The sequence below is a fragment of the Pongo pygmaeus genome, chromosome 5, assembly GCF_028885625.2.
Source record: "Pongo pygmaeus isolate AG05252 chromosome 5, NHGRI_mPonPyg2-v2.0_pri, whole genome shotgun sequence".
Classification (NCBI taxonomy): Eukaryota; Metazoa; Chordata; class Mammalia; order Primates; family Hominidae; genus Pongo; species Pongo pygmaeus.
Window position 1 is genome coordinate 135,711,200 of NC_072378.2, and position 21,481 is coordinate 135,732,680.

Below are 21,481 nucleotides of genomic sequence, written 5' to 3' on the forward strand. Positions count from 1 at the left end.
TTAAATTTAGATTACATATATAAATAATATCATTTGGAAATACAATCATGCATGTTTGTTCAAGCTTGCAGTAAAAAATATACAGAAAGGAATAAACTTTAGAAAAAATATATCAAAATAACTTCCTATTTTAGGTAAATTTTACTTAAAAATCTGCATTTGTATCTCATTTCACTTTTATTAAGGTATAACAATAATTGAAAGCTCATGACAAGTAGCATGCTATAATGGTTAGTATTATTATGTCTACTTAGCTAGGCCATGGTACCCAGATACTTGATCAAACATTATTCTAGATATTTCTTTGAAGGTTTTGGATGGAATTAACATTTAAATCAACAGGCTTTGAGTAAAGCACACTGCCCTCCATGATGTTAAGTGGGCCTCATCCAATCAGATGAAGGCCTTAAGAAAATGAAAACTCACCTGAGAGCGACGGGATTCTGCCAACAGGCTGCCTTCAGACTGGAACTGCAACTCTTTCTTACGTCTCCCTCCTGTTGGCCTAGCCTGCAGATTTTGGTCTTGCCAGCCCCCACAATGTTTGAGACAATTCCTTAAAGTAAACCTTTCTCTCTCTATGGTCCTCCTACTGGTTCTATTTCTCTGGAGAACCCTGACTAATAATATACTTACTTTCTGGGACATATGAAATAAATAAAAATACTATTGTTTATACTCTAAATTATAAATGTTATGTTCATTCAACATAATTGTGTAGAAATATAGTTAAAATGTTGATGTTATTATGAAATATTTTAAAATCTGCATATATCCGAATGAACTCAGGAATATAGAGTATAGGTAGAATAAATCGACTTATCAACAAATAAAAATGAAAAAAATTATAAAAGCAGTCTGTCAGCAGAATAAAGAATCAATCCATCCATAAATATTACTGCTAGGTTGTCCAGTCTAACAATATCTGCCTTTCAATGATTTGACTATTTACATTTAATGCAATTACTCATATGGCTTTGTTGAAGTTTAGCATTTTGTTATCTTATTGCATTTCTTTTTGTTCTTTTCTTCCTCTTTTTCTATATTCTTTTGGAATAGTCAAATAGTTTTACTTTTCCATTTTATGTCCTCTGATGGCTTTTTAGCTACATCTCTTCATATTTTTTAATGGCTAATGTAGAGATTACAACGTACAACTTTACTACACCTTGAATTAGGATTTCTTCTACTTCAAGAATAATATAAGCAACTTAAAACAGTGTTAACCCCATTTATCCAACCACCCTTTATGCTTTTGCTGCCTTATATTTAACTTCTATGTTATAAACACAATATATTGTCAGTATTGTTGTTTTAAACCGATATATTTATCTTTATTCCTTCTTACAGATTCAGGCTTTCACATGAGATCATTAACCCCCCGTTATTTTGTAGTGTAAGTCTGCTGGTGACTATATGTTGTTTTTTCCTGAAAAATCTTTAGTAGGGATTCATTTACAAAGAATGTTTTGCTGGGTATTGAAATCTAGGTTAATAGCCATTTTCTTTTAGAAAATGATTTCATTCCATTATTTCTTATGAGAAGGAAGTCATCATTCTTACTATGATTTCCCTGAACGTAACACTTTTCCCCTCTGGCTGCTTTTGTAATTTTCTTTTTAGTTTAATCAGGAGGTACCTAGGTATGGTTTCATACACACACACACGTGTGTATATTTATACTCTAAAGGAATATAAATTTTTCATTTTCTTCAGTTTAATTAGGAGGTAGCTATGGTTTCATTTATATATATGTATATGTGTATGTGTGTATCCTTGGATTTTGCTAAGCTTTTACATTTTATTTATTTTTTTAAATTTTATTTTTTATTTCAATAGGTCTTTGAGGAACAAGTGGTGTTTGGTTACATGGGTAAGTTCTTTAGTGGTGATTTCTGAGATTTTGTGTATCTGTCACCCAAGCAGCGTACACTGTACCCAATGTGTACTCTTCTATCCCTCACCCCTGTTCCACCCTTTCCCCCAAGTCCCCAAAGTCCTTAGAATAAGAGTCTCCAATTCTATCCAGGTTGCTGTGAATGCCATTATTCCATTCCTTTTTATGACTAAGTAGTATTCCATGGTGTGTGTGTGTAGGTGTGAGTGTGTGTATATATATATGTATAAAGAAAATGTGGTGTATATACATATATATACTTGTTGATTGATGGGCATTTGGGATGGTTCCATATTTTTGCAATTGCAAATTGTGCTGCTATGAACGTGTGTGCAAGTACCTTTTTTGTACAATGACTTTTTTTCCCCTCTGGGTAGATGGTAGTGGGATTGCTGGACCAAAACAGCTACTTTTATTAGGTTGGTGCAAAAGTAATTGCGGATTTTGCTAATTGAAACTAATGGCAAAAACTGCAGTAACTTTTGCACCAACCTAATAGTTCTTTAAGGAATCTCCACACTGTTTTCCATAGTGGTTGTACTAGTTCATGTTCCCACCAGCAATGCAGGGATGTTCCCTTTTCACCACATTTACACCAACATCTATTATTTTTTGATTATGGCCATTACTACAGGAGTAAGGTGGCATCACATTGCAGTTTTGATTTGCAGTTCCCTGATCATTAGTGATGCTGAGAATTTTTTCATATGCTTGTTGGCCATTTGTATATCTTCTTCTGACAACTGTCAATTGTCGATACATGTCCTTAGCCCACTTTCTGATGGGATTTTTTTTTCTTATTTGTTTGAGTTCCTTGTAGATTCTGGATAGTAGTCCTTTGTCAGATGCATACTTTGAGAAGATTTTCTCCCACCGTAGTTCTCTGTTTACTCTGCTGATTCTTTTGCTGTGCAGAAGCCTTTTAGTTTAACTAAGTTCCATCTATTTATCTTTGTTTTTGTTGCAATTGCTTTTGGGTTCTTGGTCATAAAGTATTTGCCTAAGCCAATGTCTAGTAGTGTTTTTCTGATATTATCTTCCAGAATTTTTATGATTCTGGGTCTTAGATTTAAGTCTTTCATCCATCTTGAGTTGATTTTTGTATAAAGTGAGAGATGAGGATCCAGTTTCATTCTTCTACATGTGGCTTGCCAATTATCCCAGCACCATTTGTTGAATAGGGTGTCATCTTGAGTTGATTTTTGTATAAAGTGAGAGATGAGGATCTAGTTTCATTCTTCTACATGTGGCTTGCCAATTATCCCAGCACCATTTGTTGAATAGGGTGTCCTTTCCTCACTCTATGTTTTGTTTGCTTTGTCGAAGATCAGTTGGCTGTCAGGTATGTGGGTTTATTTCTGGGTTCTCTATTCTGTTCCATTGGTCTAATATCAGTACTATGCTGTTTTGGTGACTATAGCCTTATAATATGGTTTGAAGTTGGGTAATGTGATGCCTCCAGATTTGTTCTTTTTGCTTAGTCTTGCTTTCGCTACATGGGCTCTTTTTTGGTTCCATATTAATTTTAGGATTGTTTTCTAGTTCTGCGAAGAATGATGGTGGTATTTTGATGGAAATTGCATTGACTTTTTTATTGCTTTTGGCAGTACGGTCATTTTCACAATATTGATTTTACCCATCCATGAGCATAGGATGTGTTTCCATCTTTTTTTGGTGTCATCTGTGATTTCTTTCAGCACTGTTTTGTACTTTTCCTTGTAGAGATCTTTCACCTCCTTGGTTAGGTACATTCCTAAGTATTTTATTTTATTTTTTGCAGCTACTGTAAAGGGGGTTCAGTTCTTGGTTTGATTCTCAGCTTGGTCACTGTTGGTATTTAGCAGTGCTACTGATTTGTGTACATTGATTTTGCATCCAGAAACTTTACTGAATTAATTTATCAGATCTAGGAGGTTTTTGGATGAGTCTTTAGGGTTTTCTAGGTATACAATCATATCATTGGCAAACAGCGACAGTTTGACTTCTTTACTGATTTGAATGTCCTTTATTTCTTTCCCTTGTCTGATTGCTATGGCTAGGACTTCCAGTATTACGTTGAACAGAAGTGGTGAACGTGGGCATCCTTGTCTTGTTCCAGTTCTCAGGGGGAGTGCTTTCAACTTTTCCCTGTTCAGTATAATGTTGGCTGTGGATTTGTCACAGATGGCTCTTATTACCTTAAGGTATGTCCCTTCTACATCAATTTTGCTGAGGGTTTTAATCATAAAGGACGCTGGATTTTGTCAAATGCTTTTTCTATTGAGATGACCATATGACTTTTATTTTTAATTCTAAGTTGTGTATCACACTTATTGACTTGCATATGTTAAACCATCCCTGCTTGATCATGGTACATTATCTTTTTGATACACTACTGGATTTGGTTAGCTAGTATTTTGTTGAGGATTTTTGCATTTATGTTCATCAGGGATATTGGTCTGTGGTTTTCTTTTTTTTGTTATGTCCTTTCCTGGCTTTGGTATTACGGCGATACGGGCTTCACAGAATGATTTAGGAAAGATTCCCTTGTTCTCTATCTTTTGGAATAGTGTCAAGAGGACTGGTAACAATTCTTCTTTGAATGTCTGACAGAATTCAGCTGTGAATCCATCTAGTCCTGGACTTATTTTTGATGGCAATTTTTTTATTACCATTTCAATCTTTGTGCTTGTTATTGGTCTGTTCAGAGTTTCTATTTCTATGCAGTTTTATCTAGAAGGATAGTATATTTCCAGCAATTTATTGATCTCCTCTAGGTTTTCTGATTTGTATGCATAAAGGCTTTCACAGTAGCCTTGAACAATCTTTTGTATTTCTGTGGTTTGGTTGTAATATCCCCCATTTCGTTTCTAATTGAGCTTATTTGGATCCTCTCTCTTCTTTTCTTGGTTAATCTTACTAATGGTCTATCGATTTTGTTAATCTTTTCAAAGAACCAGCTTTTCATTTCATTCATCTTTTGTATTTTTTTGTTGTTTCATTTAGGTCTGCTCTGATCTTTGTTATTTTTTCTCTTCTGCTGGGTTTGGGTTTGGTTTGTTCTTGTTTCTCTAGTTCCTTGAGGTGTGACCTTAGTTTGTCTGCCTGTGCTCTTTCAGATGATTGTAGGCATTTACGGCTATGAACTTTCCTCTTAGCACTGCTTTTGCTGTATTGCAGCAGTTTTGACAAGTTGTATCACTATTATTATCCAGTTCAAAGAATTTTTAAATTTCCATCTTGATTTCATTGTTGACCCAATGATCATTTGGGATCAGTTTATTTAACTTCCATGTATTTACATGGTTTTGACGGTTCCTTTTGGAGTTCCTTCATTTATGAAGCTTAGTTCCTCTGGATACAAAATTCTTGGCTGATGACTGTTTTGTTTAAGGAGGCTAAAGATAGGACCGCAATCCCTTCTAGCTTCTAGGATTTCTGCTAAGAAATCTGCTATTAATCTGACAGATTTTCCTTTATAGGTTACCTGATGCTTTTGCCTCACAGCTCTTAAGATTCTTTCCTTCATCTTGACTTTAGATAACCTGATGATGTGATTAGGTGATGATCTTTTTGTGATGAATTTCCCAAGTGTTCTTTGAGCTTCTTGTATTTGGATGTCTGTATCTCTGGTAAGACCAGGGAAGTTTCCCTAGATTATTCCCTCAAGTATGTGTTCCAAACTTTTGGATTTCTCTCCTTCCAGGAACACCAATTCTTCTTAGATTTGGTCATTTAACATAATACCAAACTTCCAAGAGGCTTTGTTCATTAAAAAAATTTTTTCTTTGTCTTTGTCGGATGGGGTCAATTAGAAAGCCTTGTCTTTCAGCTCTTATGTTCTTTCTTTTACTTGTTTGAGTCTAAGACTTTCCAGTGTATTTTGCATTTCCCTAAGTGTGTCCTTCATTTCCAGAAGTTGTGATTGTTTTTTATTTATTCTATCTGTTTCTCTGGAGATTTTTCCATCCATATCCTGTATCATTTAAAAAATTTCTTTAAGTTGGTATTCACCTTTCTCTGGTGCCTCCTTGAGTAGCTAAATAATTGACCTTCAGAATTCTTTTTCTGGCAATTCAGAGATTTCTTCTTGGTTTGGATCCATTGCTGGTGAGCTAGTGTGATCTTTTGGGCGTGTTAAAGAACCTTGTTTTGCCATATTACCAGAATTGTTTTTCTGGCTCCTTCTCATTTGGGTAGATTATGTCAGAGGGAAGATCTGTGGCTCAAGGACTATTGTTCAGATTCTTCTGTCCCATGGGATGCTCCTGATGTGGTGCTTTCCCCATTCCCCTAAGGATGGGGCTTCCTGGGAGCTGTGATTGTTGTTTCTCTTCTGGGCCCAGCCACCCAGCAGAGCCACCAGGCTCTGTGTTGGTACTGGGGAGTTTCTGCAGAGTCTGGTGATGTGATCCGTCTTCAGGTCTCTCAGCCATGGACACCAGCACCTGCGCTGGTGGAGGTAGCAGGGGAGTGAAGTGGATTCTGTGATGGTCCTTGGTTGTAGTTTTGTTTAGTGTGCTGGTTTTGTGTTGGTTGGTTTCCAGCCAGAAGGTGGTGCTTTCAAGAGAACATAAGCTGTGGTAGAATAGGGAGGATACAAGCTTGCCCTAGGGTCACCTGGATAAGTATTCGGGTTTCTTAGGTGGTGGGCAGGGCCACAGAGCTCCCAAGAGATTACATCCTTTGTCTTAAGGTACCAGGACAGGTAGAGAAAGACCATGGTGGTGGTGGGGGGCGTCCGCAGGATTAGGTATGTCTGAACTCAGACTCTCCTTGGGCAGGGCTTGCTGCAACTGCTGTGTGGGATGGGGATGTGGTTCTCAGGCTGATGGAGTTACTTTCCCAGGAGGATTATGGCTGCCTCTGCTGGGTCATATAGGTCACCAGGGAAGTGAAGGAAAGGCAGTAGTGACAGGCCTGACCCACTTCCCATGCATCCCAAAATGCCACTCTCGTTCCCACTCTACCCCTCAGTAGCAAGGAGTTTATTTCCAGGCAGCCAGTGAGCAGGGTTGAGAACTTGCCCCCAGGCTACAAGCCTCCCTTCTGAGAAAGCAAGCAGGGCTTTCAGGTTTTGCACCTTCCCACCTGCTGTGGATTCTGTGCTCGTATCTGCACTCCTCATTTGCTCTCTCCTTTGGATTCTGTCCAGGAAACTTTGCCTTCAGTTGAAATTGTTACAAACTTCAGCTAGAAGTTTCCTTCTCCTTGTGGTCTTTCTCCAATTCCACTGGCAGCCCTCCCCAAGGACTCCTGCAAGACAGTCAGGAATGCAGGAATGGCTTCCCTGAGGACCAAGAGTGCCCACAGGGCTCTTCCCACTGCTTCCTCTACCCCTATATTTCACTCGGCTCTCTAAATTCGTCTCAGCTCCAGGTAAGGTCAAATCCTTTTCTGGTGATCTGGACCTTCAGGTTCCCCAATGAGGATGTGTGTTCAGGGGTGGACATTCCCTCTCTCACACTTTGGGCACTCAGTTTTTCAGCTGTCTCACAGAGCACGTAGCAGCAAGCTGCCTCCTCTAACAGGTCTGTGGATTCTCTCGGCTTTTCTGGTGGTAGTTCTTGGAGCAAAAGTTCACAATGTGATTCTCTGTGCACTGCTCTGTCCGTCCGAGTGGGAGCTGCAAGTTAGTCCTGCCTCCTATCTGCCATTTTGAGACAGCATCAACAGTTATGGAAACAAGCTTTAAATGCTGATGACTACTTCTCCTTGCTAAGCTTTTTATGTCTATAGGTTGTCTTTAATTAGAGGAAAACTACTAGCCCATTATTTCTTCAAATATTTCTTCACCCATATTTTCTGTTTTCCTTCTGCAATTCCAGTTGCATGTTTAATCCATTTCACGGGGTCACACAGATCTGACTCTTTCTTCTTCCCATGCCTCCTCTTCATCTTTGTTTCAATTTGAATAATCAGTATAATTTTTATTGTTTTGCCCTCCAGTTCAGTGGTCCTTTCTTTTAAGGTGTCCTATCTGTTGTTATCTGCTGTTATCTGTTGTTAGGTCCATCTAATGAATTTTCATTTTATCTGTTATACTCTTCAGGTCTAGACTATAATTCATTTATTTTTTAGAATTTCCATTTCTTTTAAATGGAAATCCTGACTTCCATGAAATTCTCCATCTTTGCACTCCTTTTGCTCATGGTTCCTCATAAGTTATTTAACATATGTGTAACAGATATTTTAAAATTCTTGCCTGCTAATTCCAACATTTTGATTATCTGTAGGATTCCTTTTATTCATTTTCTTTTTGTTATGGGTCATCTATTTCTGCTAATTCACATGCCTCAGAATTTGATTATAGGTTAGAACTGCCAGACATGTAATCAGCAGACTGAAATAGCAAACGTCTTCCCTCAGAAAAGGCTCACCATTTCCTTTTTCAGAAAGCTAGGGTGAGGGGTAGATCTCTTTTCAAATCAGGAGTTGACTTGGGTTGGGACTGGGCTGTTGCTTAATTTCAATACACCTATTATAACTCTCCCCAAAATGAGATGAGTTATTCCTTCTAGGGGGAGTTTGGGATTTAAACTTCTAGAGATTATGGGAACTCTCTCTGCCTTACTCCCAGTTTCCTGTCAGTGCTTAAGCTTCAAAAGTCCTCTTGGGGAGAAGTGATAGGCGGAGAGGACTCAGTGACATTTGGGATCTTTCAGATTCTAATCTATCATGCCAGTCCACATAGTCCTTAGAAGTTCAGCTAATCTCTCCTTGCCTCAGCAGTAGCTCTGCTTATAGAAGGCTTGCTCCTCTGCTTGCCTGGTTTCTATCTCAATAAATGTTCCCATGTATTTAAGTGACTGCTTATCTTTACTTCTTTATGCAGTAGGGTTCATTTCTCTTTGCAATTTATTTTATTTAGAATTCTCTGTGACCACATCTCTTTGATGGCTTTTTAGTTTATGTGAGGTCTTCTCAATAATATGCTAAGAGTGATGATCATTACAATGTACATATTAATTAGAAGCAAAACTCTACTTCCAATTATTTATATTGTTGCTTTTTAAAATTTTCTTGTTTTTGGTCTATTTCAGTGGATACTCCTTTTTTTTCTTGCCTGTTGATCTTGAATTCTTGTTTTCAATTTTACCAACGCTTAAAATCTGCTATTAGTTCCCTTCTGGATTCTAACAGTAATAAATACATTTATTATTTATCCAAATAAATTTATGTCTAAACCTCTCTCTAACCAAGATACTATACATACCAATATCTCCTTGCTCCACATCAAGATTAAACTTTTGGAAGGCTTTTATTTCTCTATTCTTTTTATATAGTTAAGTTTAAAGAGATAAAAATGCATGGGAATTTGTAGAAGCGCTAAGTGTGAATTTATGAAACAAAATGATATAGTGTAAGAAAACACCTAATCTTTTCCTCTATGCCTAACAGAAAAATCTAATGTTTCCCTCTGTCTTGAAATTTCTGTTTCATTCAATTGTCATTTGGTTACAGTACTCTCTAAATCCTTGTATATCCAAATATGCCTTCCTTTGGATAAGAAACCCTTTATCTTGGTTGCCTATATGTTATTCCACTATCAGCCAGCTTCTAGTGTTTTAGATATGTCAGGTGCTCATGTGATTTTCTTTCCTATGTAAAGAACCTGTTCCTCCTCTATAGAAGCTTGTGATATTTTTCCTTTACCTAGGAAATCAGGAATTTCACTAGAGTACGGCTGAGTGCCTTTGTTATCATTAATCTTTTCCTGGGACTTGATAAACCCTTTGACCTGTAGAGTCTTATCATTGTTATGCTCAGGGAAATTTTATCCCATTATTTAATTTTATAGCTCATCTTTACCTTCACAACTTTTATCTTCATGATAATCTTTTCAACTAATCTTCTATGTGAACATCCTTTCTACTCTAGAGATTTTAACATTTGAAGTCATATAGTTTAGTTTCTTTCTAAAGATCTATGAAGACTAAGACAAGAAGGCTGGCAAACCCTGGAGTATATATCAGAATGAAGTTTTCCTGGGATCTCAGTGCCAATATGTCAAGTCAAAGGGTTGGGGTGGGAGGACTTTGTTCTACTCGGTGTTGAGCAAGGATCTGTGCAGGGTAAGCAGACTTTTTCCAAAGGTGTGAGTAGAAAATTAAGTTTTCAGAGTTCACTGAGGGCTTTCAGCCAGCAGAAGCTATAAATCCCCTTGGAAACGGGCAATATCTGTAAGTTTAATGTTTGTAGTACATTAAGGGCCTAGCAGATCCTATGAATCATAATAACCCTAAAAAGGGTCTATACACCTGGAAGAAATGGCTTCTGGAAGAACTGGCATTCAGTCCCAGTCATTGGGAGATGGCTGTAACTTGCAACTGATGAGACTTGAGAAGACAGCCTTACTCCTGTGCCCCAGCAGAGGGGTATCAGTTGGGCAGGTTTGATTTTGCCACAACTCAGACTTCCATCAGTATAGCTGGGGCAACAGACGATGAAGAGGCAAAGAAAAAATTTTCTTCAAGAGCCTCAGTAGCCTGAAGAAGAAGAAATAAACTAGAACTGGTAGTGACACTGATGCCAATGGAAGAATTAGAGAGTCTTTTAAATTAAACCAAAACAAACAAAAAACAAGTATTAAGATTTCTTGCCAGGTGCAGTGGCTCATGCCTGTAATTCCAGCACTTTGGGAGGCTGAGGCAGAATTGTTTAAGCCCAGGAGTTTGAGATTAGCCCTGGCAACATAGCGAGACCCTGTCTCTACTAAAAAAAAAAAAAAAAAGAAAAAAAAATTAGCTGGATGTGGGTGTGCATGTGTAGTCCAGCTACTTGGGAGGATGGCTTGAGTTGAGCCTGGGAGGTCAAGGCTTCAGTGAGCTATGGTTGCACCATTGCACTCCAGCCCAGGTGACAGGGTGAGACTTTGTCAAATACACACAAAAGAAGTTTAAGTTAATTACTACATAACAAGATAACCCTATTTTAAAGGAAGGAAACAGTGGCTTTCAGAAAGTAAATTAGAAGGTAGGTAACATTCCTAAGGTCATATAACTAAAAGCAGCAGTACCTGGACTGACGCCCACACCTCTAAGCCACAAACCCTTCAGACCCATTTATGTGTTTGTTTAACCCCTGTGGTTGGGACCTGATTTTTTTCATCTTCATATCCACAGTGCTTAACCCAAATGCTTAAAATATAGAAGGTCTTCAAGAATTGACTCAAATATTAACTGAATGAATCTATTCTCCTATGCCACATTCACCAGATTCATATGCTACAATGCAGTGTTAGATGTATTAGTCATCAGAATGCCTGAGTTAACGTTCTAGGACTGTTTTAAAAAACGTTAATTTACCCTTTGGTAATGTTCCTAAACTTAGTGCAAAACTGAAATGTATTACAGTCATGTGCTGAGTAATGATGTTTTAGTCAATGACAGATCGCATATACAATGAGGGTCCCATAAGATTATAATACTGCATTTTGCTGTACCTTTTCTATGTTTAGATACACAATTATTTACCATTGTGTTACAACTGCCTACAGCATTAGGTATGGTCACATGCTGTACAGGTTTGTAGTGTAGGAACAGTTGGCCATACCATATAGCTTAGGTGTAGTAGGCTATACTATCCAGGTTTGTGTAAGTACACTCTATGATATTTGCATAATGAAAAAAATCACCTAACTATGCATTTCTTAAAATGTATCCCCACTGTTAAGCGATGCATGACTATACTTAAACATTTCCCTAATTTCCCAGATACTAATACATTCTAGAGAAGCTAATAAAAGAAATTTTATGTTTCTTGGGAGACACTTTTAGTATTTATTTTGTAGAAAATCAGATCATGACATTTTACTCCACTGTACCTAATCTGAACAGCTGAAAGCATACATTTTTTAGTTTTCCTAAACCCTACCAACCTTTAACTCAGGACTATGATCAAAGAAAGAAGAACAAAGACAAACAGATATGCTGCAAAACAAAAACAGACAGGAACATGTGCCAAGTGTTGAAGACAGAACATATATCCAGCAATCTTATGTATCATTACCAAATGGTTACAAGCTACTTGCTAAGCACAAGGCACTGTTCTGGGAACAGGAGAAGCTCTAACCTTCCTTTCATGACATCTTAAGAATTACTTGTTTCGAGCAATATGATACCTATGCATCCTATGTCAGTTTTGGCAATCCCCGGGGATCTTTCTATATAGAACAAAGATAGAATTATGCTTTGATTATCTGTGCCTATGAAAACATGAAATTTATTACATTCCAGTAGAATACAGTTACAGAAGGCAGAGATCTTTTCTGCTAGTTTATATATATATATATATATATATATTTTTTTTTTTGGAGATGGAGTCTTGCTCTGTTGCCTAGGCTGGAGTGCAGTGGCGCCATCTCGGCTTACTGCAAGCTCCACCTCCAGGTTCACGCCATTCTCCTGCCTCAGCCTCCTGAGTAGCTGGGACTACAGGTGCCCGCCATCACGCCTGGCTAATTTTTTGTATTTTTAGTAGAGACGGGGTTTCACCATGTTAGCCAGGACGGTCTCGATCTCCTGACCTCGTGATCTGCCCGCCTCAGCCTCCCAAAGTGCTGGGATTACAGGCGTGAGCCACCGCGCTTGGCCCTTTTCTGCTAGTTTAATGTGAAGAAGTTATCTGTACTGAGACTGCAAGCCTTTCTTAAGAATTGGAAAAGAAGGTAAACTACGTTTTGCAGATAATATCATTTTATATCTAGTAAGTCCGGAAGAATCAATGCTAAAATTAACACAATCAGTACCAGAACTAATAAACTGGAAAGTCAGCATCATATAAAATTTAATATACAAAAGTCAATTTCTCTTACATATTCAAACAAATTAGAAGATATAATGAAAGAGAATATTTCACTTATAAGGGCAATATAAATAATAATATGAATAAATACAACAAAAAATGTGTAAAACAGTATGAAGAACACCTTAAAATACTTCTGAAAAACACAAAAGTCCAGGTGGTCCTTGACTTATGAAGGTCTGACTTAACAATTTTTCAACTTTACCATACTTTGAAAGTAACATGCTTTCAGTGGAAAGCATACTTTGAGTACCCATACAACTACTCAGTTTTTCACTTTCAGTGAAATATTCAATAAATTACATGAGACATTCAACACTTAATTATAAAATAGGCTTTGTCTTAGATGATGTGGCCCAACTGTATGCTAATGTAAGTGTTCTGAGCATGTTTAAGGCAGGCTAGGCTAAAGTATGATGCTTGGTAGGTTTGGACGCTTTTCTGACATATTATGGGTTTACTGGGCTATAACTCTATTGTAAGTTGAGGAGTATCTAGTTGGAATATCCCATGTTGTGTGACAAGACAATGTAGCATCATATAAATGTGAGCTCTCCCAAGACAATATATAAATTTAATATGATTTTAATTTTTAAAAAGTTTTTTTTTTCCAGCACTAGACAAGTTGATTCTAAAAAACATATAGAAGAACATGTAAGAATACCTTAAAAAAATCCTGAGGGGAAAAAAACGAGCAACCACTGGAAATAAACACTACTCAATATTAGTATATATCATAAAAAGCCTCTGTAGCTAAAATAATGCAGTATTAACACATGAGTAGCCATGTAGATGAACAGATTAAAATGTTTAGAAAAAGATTCAAGTACATATGGTTTATGAAGAAGAAGAGATGTTTTCAAACACATGGTGTTGGGACAATATGTTGGGGACAAGTGGATGGACATTTTGAAAAATAAATTGAATCCATACTTTGCAACATTTGTACTGCAAAGTCAAAAGCCAAATGACAAAATGGGAAAAATATTTGTAGCCTTTATTATTGATAAATGACAAGGCTCCCTATTATGTCAAACGAAAGCATACAAATATACAATAAAGATAACTGGGAATATCAATATAAACTTGATTTCGTAAAAATATATTTTCAAGTTATGTTCACTGAAAGGATCTAGAAGGAATGATTCCCCAATAGCAATGAGTGTACTTAGTCCCAGATTTTAGTTTCTAAATTGCATTACCTACTAATAGTATCAGAGTTCTTTGGAGAAATGACTGATTCCAGCTCTGGGGTAGGGATAGTACCAGACGAACTTAGGACATTATAAGCACAGAAGTGCTCAAAGGCTAACTGGTTCATATCAAAGGACATAAGAGCAGGAATGAATGGGCTCTCCTTCGCCAAATTAGGGGACAATTTGAGCCACGCTCAAAAAATGTTAGAAAAGTAGTACAACAAATTGAATGAAAAAAACCCATAGTACTCATATAGAAAGAAAGACAGGAACGGGGGGCGGGGGGGGGGGCAGTGGTGGCGGCGAAGAAAATGCTCGACTGAAGAATAAGGTGATAACAGCACTAGAAAACACCATTTTGTATCCTCAGACCACTACAATAATTATTTCAGGCCAGGATCATCAATGGACACTGAAACCACTAAGTAGGGTTACTAAGCCCACTAAGGAAGGAACGTACACAAAGAACAAAGGAAGGCTGGGAACAAGATACTCACATCGCCTTAAAGTATCATTCCACAGATTATTCAACAGTTACAAAGAAAAAAAATTAATTTTTACAATGAAGAGATCTGGTGTTCACCACCTTAATTAAGGACTAAATTTGACAACACCAAAAGTGGGACAAGCTGACATGATATGCACCTGATATGATGCAAACCATTTACATGTACTTTTAGATTTTTTTAATAGTATTTTTGCCAGAAAAGTTTAGCCTGAATATAATCAGGATGAAATACATTCAAAATGTCGGACATTTTATAAGACAGTGGGTCCAAGGCCAGGTGCGGTGGCTCACGCCTATAATCCCAGCACTTTGGGAGGCCAAGGCGGGCGGATCACGAGGTCAGGAGTTCGAGACCAGCCTGACCAACATGGTGAAACCCCATCTCTACTAAAAATACAAAAATTAGCTGGGCGTGGTGACGCACGCCTGTAATCCCAGCTACTCGGGAGGCTGAGGCAGGAGAATCACTTGAACCCGGGAGGTGAAGGTTGCAGTGAGCTGAGATCGCATCATTGCAATCCAGCCTGGGTGACAGAGCGAGACTCCATCTCAAAAAAAAAAAAAAAAAAAAAAAAAGTTGGTCCAGTTTGACTCAAAAGTCAATGTCATAACAACCAAAGGAAGATTCTAGATTAACTGATATTAATGACATGACAAGCAATTTAAGTATGAATCCAGACTGGATGCTGAATAAAATAAGCAAGTAAACAAAAAACTGCTTGAGACTTATTTGACACAATTAGGGAGATCTGAATACAAACTGTTTATTAGATTAGAATCTTGGTTATTTTTCTTAGGTATGATAATGGTACTGTGGTTAGACAGTAAAATATCCTTACTTTAGCAGATGTATGATGAAGTTTTGGGAAGGAAGAAGCAAATGCAAATTTAGGGGTTTTATTTTACATTTTTCCAATTTTTTGTGGTTAAAAAAAATTTCAAAATAAAGTTGGGGAATAATAGGCCCTGAATAGACATTTAATTATCTTACAGTAGGCAAACCGAATCTTCAACAGTTTTGCCTGAATAGACGATTATCTTATAGTAGGCAACCGAATTTTTAACAGTTTTGAACACTGTAAAATATTCCACATAAGCAGAGTAATCTGGTTTTGAGTTATTTATTTATTTATTTATTTATTTATTTATGATACAGGGTCTTGCTTGGTTGCCCAGGATGGAGTGCAGTGGCATAATCATGGCTCCCCGCAGCCTTGATCTCCTGGGCTCAAGTGATCCTCGCAACTCAGCCACCCGAGTAGTGGGACTACAGGCATGTACCACCACACTCAGCTAATTTTTTAATTTTTTTGCAGTAACGGGGTCTCACTATGTTGCCCAGGCTTGTCTTGAATTCCTGGCCTCAAGCAAACTTCCTGCCCCAACCTCCCAAAGTACCAGGTGCATGAACCACTGAGCCTAGCCTGAGTTCTTATTTTAAAAATGTCTCAGCATTATTAAAAGCAATTAGAAAACAAACAGAGCACTCCTTCTCAACTCTGGATTTATCAGATCACCTTCCTAAAAATAAGAGAAAGCTAAAAAATTAATGCATGAATGAATAAATATTATATATTTATATTCTACATGTTGATTGCTCTATTCAATACATTTACTATGTTTATTGAAAAATAATGTTTTCTGGGAAAATTACTGTCCCAATCAGAGATGTCAGTTATCTATAATTCTCCATGATTAGTATTTGTTCCTTTACAATTAGAAAAAAACACACTTCAAGGGATAATTTATTAGTATAATATGCCCTGACTCTGGGGCCATTCTGCATGTATTAGAAGACTGGCTCTGACAATTGTTAGATATGTGATCTTGGACTAGTTATTTGCAACTCATATCTCTGGGAAGACCTTCTTGGGCTATGCCAGTCTTTAATAATCTGTATTATTTATTCCCAAATATTAGTCAAAAATAAAATTCACTGATAAAATGAATACATAAAGTTAGCAGAGATTTAATAGACTTCTAAACTAATGCCCAAATAATTTAATTCTGCTAACCAATAATCAAATACCAACTATACTAATTTCTACCTAAAACCATAAAGAGTTGCCTACAATTTTTAGTATTTGACAAATTTCCTCAGTAAACTCTAATATGGATTGAAGTCTGTTCAAATCGTATCCTTTGTGACATGCTCTATATATTCTACCTGAGGCTAGCAGGATGTGTTCCTAATAAAGTCTGCCACATATTTATTACACTGGCAAAGCCAACAAACTTCAATTCTGTGTGTTCAATCCTTAAAATATAATTTAATATCTGTCTTTAACATTAATATTAATTATTTTAACAACGTTATAGATGGAAAGTAGATTAACAATAGATTAACATAGATTTAAAAATATATTATGGACTGAAAATCAAAAGTAAAAATATAACAAGGATAAGAAAGGTAAATTTATAATTTCAGTATTTCCTTTTTACTGACTTATTACAATGCAGAATTAAAAAAAAAATACAACACCAAAAGAAGCTTCTTGTATTTTCTTGTTTCCTCCTTTTTTTCCTTACTGTCTTTTTGGGTAACAAACATCCAAGTTATCCACCTCACAGTCACCCCTAATAGTTCTTAGTTTCTTTTCACTAAATAGCCTCTTCCAGTTTATCTCATTAACTCCCATGGGCTCAAATACCACACATATACCAATGACTCCTTCATCTATGCTTACACTCTAAGACTATATTCCAAAATACACTGTATAGTTCCTAGCACAGGGCTTGACTCATAGTTGGATATTTAATAAACGAGGTTCAAATGAATGAGCAAGCTATTAGATACCGTGTTTCAGAAATGCCATAATATCTTGTAGGCATTTCAAACTCAATATATCTAAAATACAATTCATTATCTTCCTCTCAATATTCCTGTATTTCCTGTTTTCACTTATGGATTGCTATCCACTCATTCACCTAAATTAGAAGCCTCTGGCACCCTCAAATTCTACTTCTCTATCTTCGCTCACATTCTAGACCTCCACGTTAATGATTTAACATCTCCACTCTCTTACTTCAACCCCCTTCTCCTATCTCAATTATTAAATCACCTAACTGGCCTTCCTAGCTGTAATGCCCTAACACCTTTTATGATTCTTCTCATCTTACAATTAGTTCACATACTGTCTTCTCTATGAGGCCTTATTGTCTTCTTTAACACAGAATTTGTTACTACATCATCTGCATTCTCTAGTACACTTTGTTCATTCCTCTTACAGCAAATATCAAACTATGCAATCCCATCTACCTACCTTTTTAAAAATAGGTTTCCAGTGAATACTAGCAGTGCTAGGGATGGGGCTGAGTTCTGCACTTCATTCCTACAAGGTTCTGTACAATTTGGGCCCGCTGCTACCTCTCTGAACTTACTGTCTTCTACTCTCCTCCTTGTTCCCTCCAATCTAGCTGTACTGACCTCTTTGCTGTTCAAAATGCATACCAAGTACATTCCTGTTTCAGGATCTTGGATGGGGATGCTATTCTCCCAAACAACTTACAGCTTCCTAGCTTCCTTCCTTCCTAGCTTCCTTTTTTCCAAGCTCCCTTCCCTTTCCTTCCTTCTTTCCTTCCTCCCTCCCTCCCTCCCCCTACTCCTTTCTCCTCTCCCTCCCTCCTTCCCCTTCTCCCTCCCTCCCCTTCCCCCTCTCCCTCCCTCCCCTTCCCCTCTTCCTCCCCCCTTCCTTCCTCCCTCTCTCCCTTCTTCTTTGTCGTCATCTGAATTTTGCTTAATTCTCAGCTACTTTGTGAAGCTTTCCTTGACCACTCCATTTAAACAGCAACCTAACCCTACTCCTCAGGTGCAACTCCCTTCCCTGTTTTGTCGTTATAATGTTTTTATTTAACAGCCCTCTGCATCCATGGGTTCTGCATCCATGCATTCAACCAACCATGGATTGAAACTATTCAGAAAAGAAATGCATCTGTAATGAACACATAGACTTTTTTCTTGCCATTATTCCCTATACAATACGGGACAACAACTATTTATACAGCTCATTTACATTGTATTAGGTATTATAAGTAATCTAGAGATTATTTAAAGTATATAGGAGGACGTACACAGGCAATATCCAAATACTGTCCATTTTATATTAGGGACTTGAGCATCCAAGGACCTTGCTATCTATAAAGGGTCCTGAAACCAACTACCCAGATACCAAGGGATAACCAGACTACATTTGCTTAATGTCATTCTCCACTAGAAGGTAAGCTACACAAAGATGTGGAGTTTTACCAATTTTGTTCACTGATACGTTCAGAGCACGTATAAAAGTGCCTGGGACACTGTAAGTATGCACTGGGTACTTAATGTATAAATGATCTTGCATTCTCAGTACCTGCATGTGTACAAATTAAACATCTTTTTAAGTAAAATAACCTCCCCCGCCAAAAAAAAAGTACAAAGTTAAAACAAGAAGGGATTTAATGATGGAAAACATTTTTTGGTCTATTACATTGGTATGGTATTGAGAATGTGAGATGGTGTGAACCAATTTTTTCCAGGTCTTTCCATAAAAGAGACATTTTAAGGTCTAGGGAAAACTTTCAAATTTAAACTTTGAACATAAGCAAGATGATTTAGAAAAAGATTTTAATATCCAAAGCAAAGAGAAGTCATTTTTAAAGATATGCTTATTATGTTATTTTTTCCCTGTAGTAGTTCAGTGAACATGAAGTACATTAATTTGCCTGTTATATGTGCATTTATATCTGCCTTTTACATTAGCTTTTAAAGTGTTTTACTTTCAACTCTTCATTAAATCTTCACTTCAAAATCAGACTAAAAAGACTGAGATAACATTATGACTCATAATGTCACTACTGAAGGAGGGGAAAAAAAAGGAAAAGTGGACTCCCACAAAAAACAAGCTTCACTGATTCTAAGTTGGCCAAAACAAAACACCTGTTCATGCCCTATATTTCTCAGACAAATTTAACAGCAATGAGATGTGAAAGACTTGATTCCTTTTAAAAAAGTGGCAAGTATATACAATAACACATATACATACAAACACCCATATAGACATTAATATGAAATACAAACACACCCACATAGACATTAATATGAAATAAACTGGAGTCCTACTAAGTATAAACTCACTTATTCTCAGAGTACTGTAAGATCCTTGGGAGGCAGATTTGAAGAAAGCATACTAAGATCATTATATGACTTGTGACACATGAGCCTTACAAAAGGCCAGCAACAAAATCCAGATTCTGAGTTCTAAGCTATCATTTAGAGAACTCCAAAATAGATGATATTGATGTATATTGCATGGGCAAGATAAACTTCTAAACAAGGCCATAAAACTAAGTGCACTTTATAAGGATGCTACATGTAATCGGAATTACTCTCCCCTCTGTGCTGCCACAGTGTTTTATACGCATGCCCTGTTGAATTTACCACCATCATATTATAACTATTTCTTTGCCTGCTGGACTCCCCAGATAGACTGGAAAGCCTCTGAGGGCTTTCATCTTCCATTTCTCGCAGTGCTTGGCAGAGTCTCTGTCACATAGTAGGCTCTCCATAAACAATGCCTGATGAACTGCTTCAATTAATTTTTGAAAATATTAAAAATGTTTTTATTTTTTAAACTGAATAACAGTTTTCATTAGAGTACTTCTATTAAAATGTGGTACTTCTGGTTCTTCTCAAAAAAAGGATGGAAATCAGTTAGAAATCATTCTTAACTTTTATTCCTTACAAATTACAGTTGAATGTTTTCTTAGAGAAAGTTGAGGAAAAAAGTAAATTGTCTGAAATAAGAACAATGTTCCACTTTTTACTTATTAACCATTTATAACACAAAAATCTCTTACATTGTTTAAAAAAAAATGACCAGTCACGCATATAGTCATTTGTCACTTTCCATATTTCTCAATAACTTTGCTCTCACACTGGTAGGCAAGTTGCTGACTAAGAACAACACAGTGATTCTTTACATTTTCATTCACTTTTCATTCAAAGAAAAGGCTTCTTAAAAATGTGCATTTAAAATTCTAGAAAATACAAATCAACATTATCTCTAAGTCTCTATCATTACCAGAAGGTCTGGTTCCTAAACCTAATTTCCATTGTTAGTTAACATCTTCAATAAGTGATGGATATTCATTTCCAGAAAACATTACCAGTAAATTCTATGATATCACATCACAGACTGTTCACTATCCAGACCAAACTGACTAAACCACAAAATGCAAAAGTATGCACTTCACTTCTCTAAGGGAAACCTTAGGGCTATTCTGAGTATAGTTTTAGCAGATTATGACCTAAGGGTAAATGAGAGCTTAATTAGATAGCCTCCTCCTGCATTTCCAGAGCTTTCAGTAGACACAAACTAAAATGTTTAAAAACTAAAAATTTCTTGTCACAGATTTAATTTTTTAAAAAGTTACTTTGAGACATAAGGATTTACAAAGGAAATAAAAAAAACTGTTATTTTTGTGATACAAGTGCTATTTCATTTTTCCCCCAGAGGAGGAAACATGAAGAGCTGCTTGCTTGGTTCCAGGTGGTGCCCATCCTAAACAAAATTAGTAAAATAAATAAATAAATAAATAAATAATAATAATAATAATTTTTTAAAAATTGGATCACTTACCACAGAATCACAGAATATAATGGCTGAAATGAACACCGATGTGAAATATGCGAAAACAAGTATATATGATTAATTCGCAGAAAAAGACCTTTTATTTTAATTGTGAATTAAAATATTTTTCATTGTCAGAAATGTGTCCAACATTTTGTATATATAAATATATACACTGTAATAGTGAAGAACTAAAGATGGCTTAAAATTATGATTGATTGATTCCTTCCTTCCTTCCCTTTTCTTTTTTTTTTTTTTTTTGAGACAGGGTCTTGCTCTGTCACCCAGGCTGGAATGGAGTGGCACGATCATGGTTCACTGCAGCCTCAACCTCCTGGGTTCAATCGATTCCCCTCTGCCTCAGCCTTCTGAGTAGCTGGGACCACAAGCATGTGCCACCACTCCTGGATAATTAAAAAAAATTTTTTTTTAAAGAGACAGGGTCCCACTATGTGGCCCAGGTTGGTCATGAACTCCTAGGCTCAAG

The 21,481-nt window shown here is 36.7% G+C and overlaps 1 protein-coding gene across 18 annotated transcripts in view; it reads right to left on the reverse strand.

The window, feature by feature from the left end:
- The window catches only part of AHI1 (Abelson helper integration site 1), a 210,875-nt gene that overhangs the window by 75,741 nt on the left and 113,653 nt on the right, over positions 1–21,481 (reverse strand). For 2 of the 18 annotated variants that reach the window (XM_063666629.1, XM_063666626.1), the window contains one exon: positions 18,136–20,925. The exons of the other annotated variants lie outside the window; for them this stretch is intronic. In XM_063666629.1, the coding sequence (XP_063522699.1) occupies positions 20,858–20,925 (68 nt within the window). In that variant the 3' untranslated portion in view covers positions 18,136–20,857. Of the gene's footprint in view, positions 1–18,135; positions 20,926–21,481 lie in introns of those variants that run through there. 18 annotated transcript variants of the gene reach the window in all.